Source organism: Botrytis porri (assembly GCF_014898465.1).
Source record: "Botrytis porri strain MUCL 3234 chromosome Unknown BPOR_010, whole genome shotgun sequence".
In the NCBI taxonomy this organism is placed as follows: domain Eukaryota; kingdom Fungi; phylum Ascomycota; class Leotiomycetes; order Helotiales; family Sclerotiniaceae; genus Botrytis; species Botrytis porri.
Window position 1 is genome coordinate 1,253,333 of NW_024066084.1, and position 17,822 is coordinate 1,271,154.

Genomic DNA, 17,822 nt, shown 5'->3' on the forward strand with positions numbered 1-17,822 from the left:
TTTAAGGACACTTCAGGCATGTATATAGTATTAGTTATAGGATATACTGAATTATAGAACGTAGTTCCTAGGACAATAAGATCCTAGGAAGAATAAGTAATACAGGACACAATAAGCAAGAGAGGTCTTGTTAGGATTAGTAAGCTCCCAAGGGATTAGCTCTAGGACAGGAAATAAGACAGAACAATGAGACTCATGGGATTAGTATTATATGATGAACCGTCCTATCAGTCCTATTGATTATTATCAATAGGATTAATAGGATCCCACCACTTTTACTATTCTTAATGAGTAGGATCGATGGGATAGTAGAGTGTGAAGGTTTATATAAGGGAAAAGGTTTCTTTATATGTAAAGCTTTATACTCAAGAATAATTATTGATTTCATTACTATAATTACAAGAATTGTAATTAATTACAACCTTATTGAATTCCTATTTAAAGTTTAGTCTAAACCATTTCGAGAAATCTCTAGCTACTTCCACATAACCTAGAGGCAGCTCCTGTAACAGTACGAATCGATCTCAATGCTTACCGAGTCCTATACAATTTACCCTCTCAAACTTTCAGTTTCAGATCCATATTTATTCTCTTCATCTACACTATACATTAATCAAATATAGTATAGTAGATACAAAGCTTATCTATTTACAACCCCCTCCATATCCGTCGGATTCATAATATTTACAGTAACATAATGAAATATTAATTAAGATGAGTATGAATAGGTATGAGGAATACCTTTTTCATTTATATATAACATGGTTTATTAGTAAGTAGATTATATTAATGAATAGATCACTTTTATTTCAATTTATACTCTTTTTTTTAATATATATTTTATCAACAATTTATAATGAATTTGAATAATTAAAAAGCTTGTATACTTTTTATTATTGAAATTATTTAGAAAGATAAAAAAATAAGTATTTGAAAAGCTGTAAAGATATACAATATCCTGAATATAATATTATAATTGTTACGGAGGTACCCGCACCATAACATGGATTATAAGATAAACCTAAGGCCTTAATGTTGGGACCTATGGAAACAGTGTTGTAGGGATAATCGGCTAGAGAGTACAGGTTAAATAAGCAGTAGCATTATTACTAGTCACAAAATGGACATTATGTGATTAGGAAACTGATTTGTCGAAATCGGCTTTATAGTAATCGACTTGTCGATTGACTTTAGTATGAAGATCTATATAAGGAAATGAGTTTCATTACAATACAGAGCTTTGTGCTCAAGACAATTATTAGTTTCATATTATAGTTACGAGAATTGCAATTAGTTATAACATTATTGAATTCCTACTTGAAGTTTAGTCTAAATCATTTCGAGAGATCTCTAGACACTTCTACATGACCTTAGAGGCAGCTCCTGTAACAATAATATAGAATCAAAGGTTTTACTTTTTGTTTCAAATATCGATTTAAATTTTATAATCTTTTAGAATTAAAAGAGAATATCATTTCTGAATATATAATCGATATAAATTCAAGAGGTTTTTTATTTAAATTTAAGAATGTGAAAAATATAATAAATTATATTTTTGAATTAAGGGGTACGAAATATATTAAGAAGCTTTAGGTATATTGATTTGTAAAGTATCGAATCAAATTAAAAATGTGTTTTAATTATGTTTATAACTTTTAAAAAGTTTTCTGTAAGGATTCTAAACTCTTTAAAAAGTAGTTTCGATTAATTACAAATATGTAAACGAAATACAACATTTTGAATAGAGATTTCTATAATTTCGATAAAACAGGTTTTATAATAAGGATTATATATACAATAATAATAATAATTAATATTAAACAAAATGATAGAAGCAAAATAGTATAGTTAGGTAATCGAGAATGGGCTATAGCAATAATATATAGAAATGAAAAGGGTAAAATTATTCTCCTATTTTTAATAGTTTAAGGATAAGTTTATCTCTTTAATTGATATATTGAAATAAATCTTTTTATAAAATAAGCTATTAAATTTATATTTAATAAATAAATGAATAATAAAATAGATTTAAAATAGTTGAAATACTTTGATAAGTATATTAAAAATTGAAAAAAGGGCAAATATTGAATGTTAGTATTGAATGGATATGAAAGCTATAAATCAATAATTTTTTAAGTATATTATAAAGAAAATAATATTATATATTTACATTTACTATTATATTTAAATTATTTAACTCAATTACTTAATATTAATTGTTTTAGCAATTTGAAATGTTCATATAGTAATCAAATTAATGGATTTATTAAGGCATATATTAATCATATTTCGAAGATTGAATCCTTTATAGCTTTTAAAGCTATATATAAGGAATTAATCACCTCTCAGAATATAAAATCAGAATTCTAAGGAATAGATTTAATTCTATTTAATTCTGAAACTATATTCTCAAAATTAAATATTCAAATTCATATATCTACTTTCTTCTCTTTCAATTTAAATTAATAAATCTTTCAAACTTTTTATAATCTAATTGAAGTTCTTTTTTAATTAATATTAGTTAAATCTCGAATAACTTGTTATTAAGTAAGCTTTTTTATATTTATATTTGAGATTATATTAATTTTAATTAAGAATATAGAAAGATTAGTTTATAAAAACATATTTTTAAATATAAAAAATTATATACTTCGGATAGTAAATAAAGTATTAAATAAGTATTGATATATGAAAAAAATCTAATTATATTAAGGAGGAATATTTATTGAACAAGAGGCTTTTGATATATTATATCAGCAAAAGGTTGATATTCAGATACAATGTAATAAGCATTAAAAAGAGGATAAATTTAATAGGGAAATATTTTCTATTTGATATTATAGTAAATATGAAAAGACAGATTATAATATAAGAATCTATCAAAATAATGTAATAGATTCTAGATTATTAGAATCTTTATAATTTCAATTAATTAATTTAATTATTGTTAAATAATATAGTTTTAAAAGTGTAAATTGAAGTGAAAGTGATTCATTTATTGATATAATCTACTCACTAATAAACCACGTTATTCATATGTATATAAACTGCGGAGTGTAATTATGTAGTATTTACAGTACAATTCTTTATACTATACAATGTATAGATATAGACAATCAACATGAGCAGTATGTACACACCGCGATGTGTATCCCTAGACATGCAACAAACAAGATATTGTTTATTCTGATATTATGCTACGCGCTGTGTAGACGCATATAATAGACAAAGGTAGCGGGTACTTAATCTAGCACGGTACGCGTGCTTGGATATGCAATAAACAAGAGGTTGTTTGTTCAACACTGTATAGTGTAGATATACATGAGAGATACAAGTACCATGTATACACCGCTGTACACATACTAAGCTATACAACAACCAAGAGCTGGTATATTCCAATACTATACGTACCATACGGACGTGATAAACATATACTACGGGTACGTATGCTTAGATATGCAACAAAAGATTATTTATTCTTACGTTGTAGATACGCATAATAGACGAGACGTACGTATTGTAAACGGACCACGGTACGACCACGGTACGTATGCCTAGCCGTGCAACAAAACATTCCCGGCAAACGCTCATTCAATCATACAACCTCACCCTGGTTCAAAAAGAATAGAGGAGGAATGAGAGAGTATGAGTCTGAAGTATGGTAGAAATCGGCAGAGGGGTGGAAAACAATAGAATAGATATGCATTACCATATGTATCTGTAGGAAGGTGAATAAGTAATAGATGCAAGACTGTAAAAGTCTAGACTCTGAAATCATCGACTGGAAAGAAGAGAATTTTCTATGCTAGAAGTTAGAAGTACAATGTAGACGGAACGAGACCATAATAACAGAAAACTATAATAGAGAAATGAAGAGTTTGGAACTGGCATTTGTATTGGTGCTGGAGAATATATGAATGCATGGTTAATTTCTACTTCTGTTTGAAGAATGCATAGATGTGAACTTTCGGGAAAGTGTGTGACGGAGTGATATAAAGAACTTGGAGAATGATTCAAAATGAGCAGCTGATGAGATTGACAACTTCTTTGTGAGTCTAAGGTCTTAATCCCTGATGAGCTTGCAACGAAGAGGAAGATGCTAATAAGTATGATGTGAAGACTGGTGGTAGGGAAGGGTTGGAAACCCCCTATGGAGGCTGGATTTGCAATTAAGAGAAAGATATTGAGTATGTGGTAAGAAGTAGGAGCTGAATAGCGTAGAGGGCTGAGATATGCCTATCATACTGTTGATGTTGAAGTTCATCATGATTATAGATGAATAAGCAGGGCAGATGCGGAAATCACACATAATTTAGAAATAAGAATGCTAGACCCGAGCTTCGGGATCGACGGTAATATCATTCCTGCAAAAAAACCCAGCATACAGTGGAAATTAAACTTGCCTCGACACAGAGACGCCGCAAAGATCGGGGTGCATTTGCTTGTTGGTGGCGCTCTGCGTAGAGGATACAAAATCCACAGATGTTTTGGGCTTGCGAATACTACCACGTGCGAAAAGCGTATGGGAATGGGCAACTGTAGATTCACGATTGTTCCGAAATCTCATAGTTGGCTGTTGAATATGGATACCCATAGGCATGATAGTTGTATCGAATCAATTTTCATTCTGATACCCGGAAAAACAAGAGTTGTTCCCAGAGTGCTGGCTCTGCGATATCGTCTAATTGCTGCGGATGTTTGCATGGCAAGTTGACGAGAAGCGAATACTCCATACGATATCGATACCGAAAGCGAGTATCCTGGATGTATATGTTTGTAATGCATAAGCTGATTGACCAGATATTCATCTGGACCCGAATGTAAGGGAGATGATATTGGTAAGAGATAATACGGCGTTGTTGTGAACCTTGGGAATGTTTAAGCTTTGAGATGATAGATGGACCGGAAAAGTTTTGATAGTTACAATGCATTGCATTAACTGTAGCCTAAAGTAAAAATGCGAATGATGTTTAGCTATCATTGGATGTGGTGACACAGTAACGATAATTGAGAAATTCAGATGTTGGTGTTGGTTCTGTGATGAAACCATATATCTCCAAGGGTAGGTATACATACCAACCAAGGGCGAGGTACATGAGACGGTGAAGAGAATACCACTCACATCTGAAAGCTGACAAGATCTCAAGTAGGTAAATGATGCGACAATGGTGAAACGATGTTGATGATTGATAGATGTGATGACCTACTAAGTTTCAGTATGATGGAACCTGCATGACAGGGCATCGATTGGGAGACGGGAGGAGTGCACGATTGAGGCGCGATGATAGATTCTTGGAAATAGGCAGCATCCATTGAATATATATGTACCGGTGTTATGGGAGAAGTCAGCCTTAATCCGCATTGGGAACAAGAGGCGGAATAAAAAGTGGACGAGAATCATGTGATAGGTTATCCGAATGAAGAGACTCCGAGAGAGAGAGAGAGAGAGAGGTACTAGGTACGATGTATGTTGATGTTGATCTTGATGATGATAAGAGTGATAGTGAAGACAGATATAATAGGTGATCACCATCGAATCATTTCCACATCACATGGTAGCGAGACATGCTGAGGACCGAGAAACAATACCCAGAAACAATACCCAGAAACAACAACATCAAAGCCAAGTAAGAAGACATAAGCTGAAATCCTCGTAATCACCATGATTGCGCGTGACCACGTGGTTTGAAGTTCGTCGTGCATTTGTTTTTCCGGTCCTTGCATTTCGCCTTCCCGCCTTCCGTAGGCTCCAGTATTTGGATGCTGTGGTGGAAAGCTGCAGGCGAAGAATGGAGATTGCGGATGGAAGAGAGGATAGAAAGAGGAGGGGGAGAGGAATGGGGAGAGCAAGTCAATGTAATCACATATGATACAAGGGAAGAAAGACGTGTGATTCTATATGGAGTATGATAAGCACGTGAACTAGAAGAAGGAGAATATTGAAAGAAGCTACCTACTAGCTACCTACTAGCTACCTACCTACCTAGCTACCTACCTAGTACCCAGCAAGTAGAAAAAGATCGGCAAAATTGAAAAAACCGGGGAAATCAGCTCACGTGAAATCGAGATATTCACCTCAAACCATCTTCACACCCCAGGTAAAGGTTAGGTAAAGCTCATAGGTTCTCAGCTTTTCTGCCAATAGATCGCCAAGATAGCCTCGACCTTGACCTCGACCTTGACCTCGACCTCGACGGGAGACATTCATCAATCTCCAGCTAATTAATTTTCGAAACTCTCAGGTCTGTCGGACGTCTTTTGATATTATATTGAATCATAATATGGTTTGCCTTTGTAGAGTTACCCATCTCACATGGTATCGATTCTCAATTTCTCTAATTATCCATATTACATTTACTCATTGCCTCGTACACAAATCATATCTATCTATTAAAATCTCGAAACATTCTTCTCTCCCCCAAAACAAAACGAAACCATTTTCCTTTTCCTTTTCCGCCCTATACCCTCAACATCAGCCAAATACCCTCATCATCAGCCAATACCCGCCAAAGTGCTCCCTCCACCACCTTTGCATCTTTCGCATCTTGTACATCTTTTGACATAATAGGTATTACATAATCACTCTCCACCAATCACCCTCCATCATCTTTCCATTCCAGGCAACAATATTTGGGACGGCGAAGATCTGTAGGCATCCGAATTCATTCAAATCATCTCTCCATGAATCAACACTGCATTTCACAAGAACCTTGGACATAAAGTTACTAGTTTACTAGATATCTCTACCTGCCTTGATACCTTTACCTCTTATCATCTAACTTGATCCATCATTGATTTGATTTGGATTGTTGAATTTTCTTCCTTCTTTTTGCGTCATATACACAATCATACTTACAATCATATCATTCAACAATACCTTGGACTTCTATTGCTACTTCTTCGGCATCTTGTCTTCACCAGTTCATTCCTATTATCATTTTAACATTTTAATTCATATCTCAAAATTGAGGGGTTGCTTGTTTGTACTCCACTTTCTATCGCGGTTTATCCATTACCCGCCGTCTTAGAATCATAACCATAATTACAACCATAATCACAACAACCATAATCACCACAACCATAATCACAACCATAATCACCAACCACAACCACAACCACAACCACAACCACAACCACAACTCCAATCATTCTCACTACACCTCATTACCCCATTGTAGACACTATATAATACAACATCCATTTTACCCATCATGGATCAATACTTTACAAATCCAATGCCTCTTCAGAGGAGGTTAACCAAAATCTATACCGATACCAAGAATATCTATGATTTCATCAAAGAGCCCGTCAGAAATGTCGAAGATCATGAACTTCAGTCACTACATCGAAAATTACGCATTCAACAAAGTCGTTTGGTCTCGTGGGGATTGGAATGGTCGGATCCTTCACAGTCACCTGATATCGATGAATCGGTATCAAAAGCCGGATTATCTGAAATCGTCGGAAATGTTATGTCCACGATTAAGGAAATCTTGGCCGAAGCTGAACCATTATGGCAATCTTCCAAAAGGTTGTCATCGGACGAGAGACCATCGGAAAAATCGGAAAAGAGTGCTTTAATTCAATGGGATAAAACGAGGTTTGAGGATTTGATTCGAGATTTAACCATGTCTATTGATACTTTATATGATTTATCAAAAACACGCCAATCAGCAAGGACGGGTCTACAAACTTCTGAAGCTTCAAGCTCCAAAGATAACTCGGCAGGGTTCGAAGAAAGACAATTTGAATCCACGAGAATGTCAGCACCACAGCAAATAGACCCAGCAACATTGATCTGGACGGGAAATCAAATCATTGCTACTCGTGGTACATCAAGATCAATATCAAATAATGCATTAAGGCAGATAGTTTTGATGAGGAGCTCCGTCAATTCTTCGGATTTGAGGCAGGCTATTGATCAACCTCCTGATCCGATTCCGGTCTTGGTCGAATATGCCCCGTATGATCCTATCTATTCGGTTACCGGAATCACTCCATCGATGACTCGATTCGAAAAACTCTTTGCTGGACTTTCACAGGCTTATTATTCATCAGATCGATTACTGGTTGGATTACTCCGTCTTATTGGATATTATGAAGATGCAGAGCATTCGAGATTTTGTCTATTATTTGCTTTGCCAACAAATTTTGGGCCGATGGACATTCAAAGTCCAACTTTACAGATGCCGATTATAAGCTCCTTGTCTGAGCTTTTAATAAGTCCTGCATTCGAACCCAACCTAGAGGTCAAGTACAGGTTGGCCTACAACATAGCCAATGCTGTGTTTGATCTACACTCGAAAGGCATCGTTCATGGAAATCTACTTCCTTCCAATGTTCTCTTCATTGAACATCCTACCCCACCACGCGCTTTTGATTTGACACAGGCTAATATGCGACAATCATATCTAGGCTCCTATGATTTGTTTTCGGATACAGCTACGGATTCCGGTCCAAGTTTTGACTCGGCCAGTATGTTGTATAAGCATCCATTGGATCCGAGAAGTACCAAATATACCAATCTATCTCAAGAAAGCAAATCCCTGGATCTATACAGTCTTGCGATGATTCTTCTTGAAATTGGTCTATGGAGTTCATTATCCGAACTTTTTCCAAGGGCATCTCAAGTTCCTTCAAACCCTACCGAGGTTCTCAAACGTCTCGCGTCTAGATGTGGAAACATCTATGTCAAAGCAGTGAAAGCATGTTTAAGTGCGCCTGAAGGAGAACTTTCACGAAAAGCAAGACCAGATGTTATGCATCAAAAAGTCTTTTGGCGTGTATCGAAAGCACTCAATACTTGTTGTTCACTTGACGACGTTTCGGATGATGATAGTGAAAGAAGTGATGAGCCATCACTCGTACCTACACCTGTAAAGATCGATGCTCCATCTTCATCTATCAAGGGATATCGTGAGCGAAGGGTTGCAAAGATTGATATTACTGCTCCTCCAGAACCAGATATCAAATGGGGTGAGAAACCAATACGTGAAAAATCTCCTCAAAAAGCTACTATTGAGTGGCCAGAAAAGAAATCTTCTGGTGAGTTGATAACCCATCCAAGGACCCTTTTATGTAATTTCTCGTCTAACTACTTCCCCTCAGCCATTGAACCTATCAAGTCGAAACCCAAGCTCAAGACATTCCCCGCTATTCGGATTAGTCAGGAACACATCAATTTGTGGCATACAAATATCATGCCACATGTCAACCACGTTCTTCGAAGTTTTTATAAGAAATACCCCGAATCGGTCGAAATTTCTCTCGAATCAGTTGGTGAATCATCTACGAAAACGAAGCCTACCATTCTCGTCATATGTACAAGTGTCAATAAGGTTCGAAGTATACTGAAGAAGAGTCTTGTTTATGACAAAGCTACATATGGCTTGAAAGTTTGTCGTGGAAAGGTTGTAAGGGCAAGAAATGGCGGTGTAAAGAGAAGTATGGCAAATGGTGATGAACTTGAAGCAAAGAATACTGAGCATCAAGAACGTCCCAAGAATGGTGCTAGTATGGGGGCATATATCAATGATCATCACCTTCCACCTGTTTCCTTTGGAGGTCTCGTTACAGTCGATGACAAACCTTATGGGATGTCTGTTCATCATATGTTGGATGATCCTTCTGATAACGACGATGAAGAACAAGTTCTACCATCAAAACCGATTCTTCGCTCATCGGCCCGTCCTCAAGCTCTTCCTCAGTACCTTGAAATGCCAGATTTAACACACTCGGATACATCCTACTACTCCAGCGGTGATGAAGAATACAATTATAGTTTTACAGATTATTCATCTTCTGGTTCATCATTTGATTCCGATTCATCCCCTTATGCATCAGAAGATGAAGATGATTCCGATGGCGAATTCCCTAGTCTCGAACCAGGAGATATCCCTCCTATTCCAGTCTCTTCATCTAACGTTCACAATTATCCAGTTACCCAACCAGCTATCGATGACATTGATCCAGATTTCTATCCTGATCCCGAAACTCGAGATGAGGATCATTTAGATTCGTGTTTACTGGGTAGTGTTTATACGAGTTCCGGAATTCGTCGATTAGCTCATGAAAATATAACTCATGAAATTGATTGGTGCCTCTTTAAATTTGAGGAACATCGCCTACCGGATCTTTCTTCCTCGATGTCTCTAACAACACAACCGACAGGCGTAGTACCTTTAACAGATCTCCCCGATCTACCCGTGAAATGTACAGCTAGAACAAGTGGTACACAAACCGGACGGATACTTCCTTCAATGTCCATTCTCAAAATCTATGGTAGAAAAACTCCATCGATGAGTTGGCAAGTCGCGGGTAAAATTGGGGTTCCAGGTGATAGTGGGGCATGGGTTTTAGAACGAGGAGATGATATCAGTACAGGACCAGGAAATAATAGTGGAAGAATTGCTGGTAGTGTATTGGCATGGAGTCAACGCAGAAACGTCGGATATATTTGTCCCATGTGGATTAGTGTCTTGGATATGGCAAATTCGTTAAAATGCGAAAACATTGGATTACCAGGTGTTGATATACCTATTTGGAGTAAGGTTTCTGCGAGGAAGGAAAGAGATATTGTCTCGCCTGTTCTTAAGAAAGCCTTCAGTTTTACGAGTGACAGGAATATTGGTGGATGGAATAGTGAAGATGAAACGCATAGTTTGGGAGACAATAAACCTCAAAGTGGAAGTTATCCGGTAGTCATCGATGATGATCTTGCGGATGATGAAGATGAATTATCGGGGGTTCTAGGAAATGTAAAACATGTGGGATCGGATCATGAGTATGAATACGCGGATCATGATGAGTATGATGATGACGATGATGAATCATATGATGAGGAGGAAGAGAAGGAATATTGGAGTCGGTTTAAAGCTGCCAGTGTTAGTCCGGAACGTGTAAAGGGAAAAGATGCGAATGATGACCATGAATATCGACATGAGCTTCCGGGTTACGAGCTTCAATATCGACATGAGTTTGCGAATAATGAGCACCAATATCGAAATGAGTTTGCAAATGGGCTTGATCCAAATCATCAAGGGATTGAATATCAACACTCACATGAAAAAGAAGTTTTGATCTCAAGCGAAGAAGAACCAGAACTTTTAGCTACACTTGGTCAACCTTCTCGAAGAGGAAGAGGATTTGGAGTGAGAACTTTTAGTGGTGATAAGAGTTTGGAAATCGATATGATGGTGGGAGGACTCAAGGGTCTGAATATTGATGAAAATACGATGCCGGGGGAAAATACAGTTTTTAGTATGGATGGAAGTGCGATTGGAGATTTTACGGTTGGAGGAGCAGGGGAATTTGATGTGGGAGGTAGTGGACAGAGGAGGAAAACTAGGAGTAGAGGGAGTGGGAGTGCGCATTCAGGAACGGGCAGTTTGGGAAGTTTGAATGGGATGGTGCAGGGTGAGGGGAATAGGCAACGGGTTGGGGTTAGGAGTTAGGTTTTGGGTTTGGGTCTGGAGTAAAGGGTATTTTTATTATGAATACTTTGGGCTTATTTGAGTGAAATTGGAATGAGGATTGGAATTGGAATTGAAATGGGACCAAAATATATATGTGCATGGATGGATTGGGGAATGATATCGATATACCAGGATTTTTGAATGGGTTCTTGACAACAATCAATGGGATTTTTTGAATCTGTAAGGGAAAAAACGAGACGAGACGAGATGAGATGAGATGAGATGGAGTTTCTTGTATATATTTACGAGTATTAATATTACCTCTTAATCCGAGAACATTTATGGGATTAAGAATCGAGAATCGAATTTCAATGATTGGTTCTACAGGGCCGGACATGGAACGTTTGCCTGAAATCACATATGATGAATATTCCACTTCTTAAACTGCAGGGCGAAGCTATGTAGATATATAGGCAGGTGTCGCGTGGTCGTGTGAAGAAATTTGGTGTGGATTTCGCGCCCGATTCAGGTCGGGTCTCTACTCTGTACATCGACTTCGCTTATCTTACCTTTAACTCCCTAGGGATGGGCTGATTATATAATTTTGAGGATGATTGTATAACGTGGTTTAACAGTGGCTCGGCCATATCAGTAAGTCGGCCACCATTTTTATATACAAAATATGTCTATGTATAATCATACACTTTCTTTATTTATTAATATAATTTTCTAAAAATCTAATATTAGATATTTAATTATATAAATATTATAAAAGTCTAATTTTTTATTAGAAATTCAAATTATTAAAGTACTTATTAAAGGAATAACTTTTTTGTAACAAGAATTGTAACAATTTCCACTTTTTTTATAATATAATAAAAATATTTATATAAAAACTAGATTTTTAAAAAAAATTAAATTTTTATTATTATTTAAAATTCTTTTCTTTTTCAAAAATAACGATTAATAATTAAAATATGAATATTGAAAAAGGCTGGTTTTATATGTATTTTGAAGTGGCCGATCCACTGATATGACCGAGCCACTGTTAAACCACGTTATTTTTATATCATCAGGCTTTTAGAGTGTGATGAAATATTATATTCAGCTTATATATGTAACTTTATAGTCAATCAAATCCATCAAATAAATAAAAGTATATTTATTTAAAATCTTTTTTTTTAAATAAATAATCAAGAACTTTAATAGAAAGGAATAATTATTTCAGAAATAAATTTTTTAAGAGTGAATAAAAGGATTGATTCAATTAATCAAATTTATTTATTTTAGTGACATACTTGAAATCTCTTTTAATTTTTTAATCTTAATTCTCTTTTACATTTTTATAATAATAATCTTATTATTGTGTGTTATATTCTTTATTTATTTAATTTAAATCAACCTTTGAAATCATTTGTCTATTGAAATAATAAATAAATTAATATTTATATATATAAATTTATAAGCTTTACATATGATAAAAGAAAAGAAGAACTATTCCTTTTATATTTATAAAGAATTAAAAAAAGATATAGCTCTTAATTTAAAAGATAATCTTATATTGAATACTAATTTGAAATATAAAATTACTGAAATCGATAATATTATTGAAAATTTAAGGATATAAATCTTTTTAGTAATAGTTCTTAAGTAAATCTAATCAATCTCTTATAATTCAATTAAATTCAAGAATTCTGATTTAAAATATCTTTAATAAATCCCTCAATTCCCCACTTACTATACTAAAAATAAGGGTTTTTATTCAATATTATATATTATATTTGAGTGACGAATATGTAATATTATATATTGTCAAAATGCCCAACCCTACTCCTCATTCCCTCATCCCCCACCCCCTTTTACCATCCCTTTCTTGATTTCCCTCACCTATCCCCTCCCAAAATCCCACTCATCCACAAAGCCCCGGTGCAACCACAGAATTTGTCTTTCCAGCCACACAATTATAATTCGCATCGAAATCATCAATGATAAACCCAATCGATCCCACCATTCCAATCAATCCTCCTAGAGACGGACCCACCTCTTGTAAAATCTCAGATGCGATGATTTGGAAGGAGAGCTTTGCAACGTTTGTCCATGTGCTGGGGAATGTGCATTGTTCGACTACACATAAAAAAGGAGAAGATTAATAGGTATCTTTGTGTGTAAAGAGCCAAAGAAGAAAGGAAAAAATCTCACCAAGTCCCAACCCATCATACGCACACCCCGCCCCATCCGCATACGTCGACCCATCCGTCTTGAATGCCGTAACTTGCACCGTACACGCAACCCTCGGACTCACACCCGTCATGGTAGTAAGATAGCATGCAAAATTTGCATAATTGGCTTTGAAGGATGTAATAGGAGAAGCGAGATAGACAGATGTGATAGTCGAGCCGTTAAACCCGACAGCGGCCTGCTGACCGTAGATTTGTTGCAAAAGAGCAGCAGCGCCGGTTTTCATAATGGCACGCCATGTACCGCCGTAGGTGAGTTGGTTGTAAGAGGTTAGGGAGACGCTGCTGGTGAGTTGAGGGATACCGCCGATGGGAATACTTTCGTACTAAAGGAGAGATGGCGTTAGATATTTGGGGGGAGATATTTCTAAACGCGGGTAATTTGAGGGAGTGACATACATCATTGAGAACTTCTCCGGAAGTTTTTGTTACCAATTCGGTGTTTGATCGGGAAGTGACTGCAGGAATACATTGACCTGTTGCTTCTAAGTTAACTTGTCCGGGAATACACTTCTATGTTGAGACGAAATCATCGACGAAGAGACTGATCGTTCCGATGCTGGCACCTAGGTTTCCGAGGAGATTCCCGAGACTATTGCCTACTGTTGATAGAATTGTGGAGGTAATGATGCTGAATTGCAATTTGCCAACATTTGTCCAGGAAGTTGGGAATGTACAGTGTTGCACTGTTGGTTGATTAAGAGGGAATATTAGCCAACAATTATTGATGATATTTCCGTAACACAATTCTGTAACACAATCCTGTAGCCGAGGAAATTTCCTACACCCAAAAGACAAAAGGGGAGAACGTCTCGAAACTCAATAAAAAGGATATCCTTACAAGTTCCAATACCGCCATAATTGCAATTCGCTTGGGTAGGATATTGTGTTCCATCGGATTGATAAGCAGTAACCTGTACTGTGCACGAGATTGAAGGAGCTACAGCTGAAGAAGTGCTGAGATAACAACCAAAATAAGCCGAAGCCGGAATAAATGCAGAAACAGGTGAGCCTGTATATTGGGCGGAGATGGACGAGAAGTTCTGGCTAACGACGGATTGAAACCCATTGGGGTGTATAAGCGGATCTTCAAGGGGATCTTCACTGATGGCAAGGAATCCGGTGTAGGATAATTGTTGGTAGAAGGGAAGCGGTTTGTTGCTGGTTACGAAGGGAATTCCGGAAAAGGTAATGTCTTCGTACTGTGGATCATGTTAGGAACAGTAGTGGACAGTAATGAATTTGTGGACGTACATTGGCTATGACTGGTGTAGTACGTTTTACAATTTGGGTAGGAACTGCAGACACAAGATTCGCACCCAGCAGAATTGGGAGGAAAGAGTTTTGCTTAAACATCATTTTGAGGAATTTGAAGATTGGAAATGGAGGTGATTGATGATGAGAAATTCTAATCATTAAAGAAGAAGCAGATTGAGTGTGAATGACTTGAGAAGGGATGCCGAGTTGAAAGACAAGGAGGAAGGTATCTGGCCCTCTTTATATACTCTTTCTCCTCAATGTCTTGAAAAATAAATGTGATGGCATCGGATATTGCTCCAATTGATGAAAGTGAGATAGATTGTATGATCTCTGACTTTACTGGCTCAAGAAAGCCTCTCCAAAGTAGCTAGGGAACGAGAGCCAGAAATGAAACCAAAAACTCGTACGAGATTCTCATAGTACAAGGCAGCGATGACCTGTAGGATCCTCGATTAAAAAGTTAATTGGCTCGAAAGAAATTCGCCCAGGTGGATGGGAAACGGAAAATAGATGAGATATGCATGAGAAGTTCGAATTGGAAATCGATGGCAGTAAAACCAGAACGACGCATTTCGGAAACAACCGCTTTTGACGGTGATAGATATCTTTCTTACATCGTGATTGTTCTTTTCGAGGAAAAGCAACGAAGAAATGCATCGTCTAAGCCGCGGTTTCTGAAGATTTCCATACTTCTCTCTATCGAATTCTAGGGATAGAGATGACATGGATGAACTACTATTTATGATTGGCCGCCCCAGATTTTTGATCCATCTAGATTCCAAAGACTCGATCGAGTGAATTTGGTAGCTTAGATCCTTCCCCGAATGGTACCCCTCACTTGCGATCTATAAGTTAATTACTCGTGCGGTCAATAGTATGCAACTCCACCGCTAAGACAGTCAGATCACTCCTCTTGTAGTCTACCATCTTATGGTAGGGCATCTAGCCTCAGAGTTGGATACGTTCTGGCCGTACAAGTACCTCGTATGTCTCATTTAGTTAAGCCCTCCAGTCTATCATCTTTAATTCAGCCGCGGTGTCAGCGGTCCCGTAGATGCTTATTATAAATCAAAACCATCACGAGTAGTGATAGGTCTGACTTGACTTCCGGAAGGATTTTTGTGGCTTATCTATGAGAAAAGATCAGATCTGTATGCATGTTTTTAGATGTGGCTGCATGTCAATACTACCTTCCTGATAGTACTGGTAGAATGGGTAACATTGATTCACCGGCTATGCACGGCAAAAGACGCAGAGAGAGGTTTTCTAATCGCTTTTATATGGGTTCGTATTAGTATACTGACCAATTGGAAGTGGTTCATAATTACATACGGCTGAAGTGCATTTAGTGTTCAACAGGTTAAGGTGGGGAAAGTTATGAGCTAAGATAATTACACGTGACCATCGCGAACCTCTTCCCTCGAGTATCTATCGTGTCCACACGATCGATACTATGATACGGGTATTATTATTGATACAGTTGTTCAGACAAATGGGTGCTTGCCTCGAATACTACCATGTGCCTTGAGCCCCGCAACTCTAGTTGCTATCATAGAACTATAGAAGTGTCTGGCGACCTGTTCTCGGTACCGACAGTGATGTCTCGTATGTGATACGTCGATTGCACCTCTACCATGGCTTATACTTCCCGCGCATTTTGCAATTATTTCTGGGTTCTATTCATCCTTCCGCACATCGTTTTATTCAGATATGGAATATCAAAGTTGGCCCAACTTCTAGATGCGGGGTGGATGGATATCTCCAAATCCGAATGGCTCGTTGGTCGAAACCCAAAACGGCATATTTGAGCTTTATTTTTATAATCAGAAATGGAACAATGAATTTCAGAGAAAGTTTCAGAAGCATTTGTGTGTATAGTGATGAGAATACGCCGTAGACAGACCCTCGACTCAAGGGGAAATTGGTATAAAAGAGCATTGTCGATACATTTGTCATCTCATTTATCGGTGCACCAGTGGGTGTACAGACTGACGGGACAATCCAAAAATGGACTTGTAGATATCTCTTGATATATTCAATTTCATATTTTAAGAATTATTACAATCGTTTATTCGAGATGAAACAATCAAAATATAAATTCTAATATCAAACAATTGAAGATTGAATTTGTCAGTTTTTTTGAAAGTTGGGAAGTGTCCCGTCAATCTATGCACCCACTAGTGGTGCTGGAGCTTCAAAGACGTTGATTGAAATGACTTCCTTACAGGATTCAGTGAAACTTCGCATTCCTACTCAGTAAACTTCATGATTGATGGCGAAGGACGAAGAACGTCAATGGAGAAAGAAAGCTAGACATGTTGGCCATTTTTGCTAGAGCGCAAATACTCCTCGACTTCAATGACAGATGCAAACCCCTTGACGTCAGTTGTCGAACTACGACTCACCAATGTAAAATTTATCGAAAGTGACAGTCATCATGGCGTTGCTTTTAACATTTATCCTAGATGAAATCGTGGGAAGTTCATGCTTTGGATTGAGGGAATGATTCAGAGCCCGTGTTGACTCAATTGTACTGCAAGTTCAACGTCAGGACGATTTTGATAACAGGATTGCTTCAAAAATGGGTACGAAGCAACAGTTGGAGTCAACCTTAGAATCATGGCAATTTCCTGTGTTCACAAGATCTCAGTAAATTAAGAATCCAACTCCGATTGACTAGCCCAAAGATTCTAAATAATCTGTAGATTCAAACCGGATTTCGGTGGCTTAGAGGCTATGCAAGTGTGGTTTTCTAGGAACAGAATATACAATCACGTGTATATTTGAAGCTCTGAGCTAGAGCTTGAGCCGTCATTTTGCAAGAGATTTAGCGTTTCATCATCTCACACTAAATTCTATACATATATAAAAACGTCTTCATCGCATTCCTTTCTTCAAACGTTCAGTTCAC

At 37.0% G+C, this 17,822-nt stretch overlaps 3 protein-coding genes across 3 annotated transcripts; 1 reads left to right on the plus strand and 2 right to left on the minus strand.

Annotated features, from left to right (window-relative positions):
- Positions 1 to 4,393: 4,393 nt before the first annotated feature.
- On the minus strand, positions 4,394 to 4,600 carry EAF01_007820 (uncharacterized protein; the record flags this gene model as incomplete). Its single annotated transcript, XM_038916076.1, has 1 exon — positions 4,394 to 4,600. One exon carries the CDS (start codon positions 4,598 to 4,600, stop codon positions 4,394 to 4,396), a length of 207 nt encoding a protein of 68 aa, XP_038768547.1.
- Positions 4,601 to 7,211: 2,611 nt separating this feature from the next.
- Positions 7,212 to 11,453, plus strand: EAF01_007821 (uncharacterized protein; the record flags this gene model as incomplete). The annotated part of the gene is made up of 2 exons (XM_038916077.1): positions 7,212 to 9,045; positions 9,109 to 11,453. 2 exons carry the CDS (start codon positions 7,212 to 7,214, stop codon positions 11,451 to 11,453), a joined length of 4,179 nt encoding a protein of 1,392 aa, XP_038768548.1.
- A 1,870-nt stretch (positions 11,454 to 13,323) lies between these two features.
- EAF01_007822 (uncharacterized protein) lies at positions 13,324 to 15,010 on the minus strand (the record flags this gene model as incomplete). Its single annotated transcript, XM_038916078.1, has 5 exons — positions 13,324 to 13,538; positions 13,614 to 13,977; positions 14,051 to 14,337; positions 14,493 to 14,853; positions 14,906 to 15,010. 3 exons carry the CDS (start codon positions 15,008 to 15,010, stop codon positions 14,165 to 14,167), a joined length of 639 nt encoding a protein of 212 aa, XP_038768549.1. The 3' UTR covers positions 13,324 to 13,538; positions 13,614 to 13,977; positions 14,051 to 14,164.
- Between the last annotated feature and the right edge of the window lie 2,812 nt (positions 15,011 to 17,822).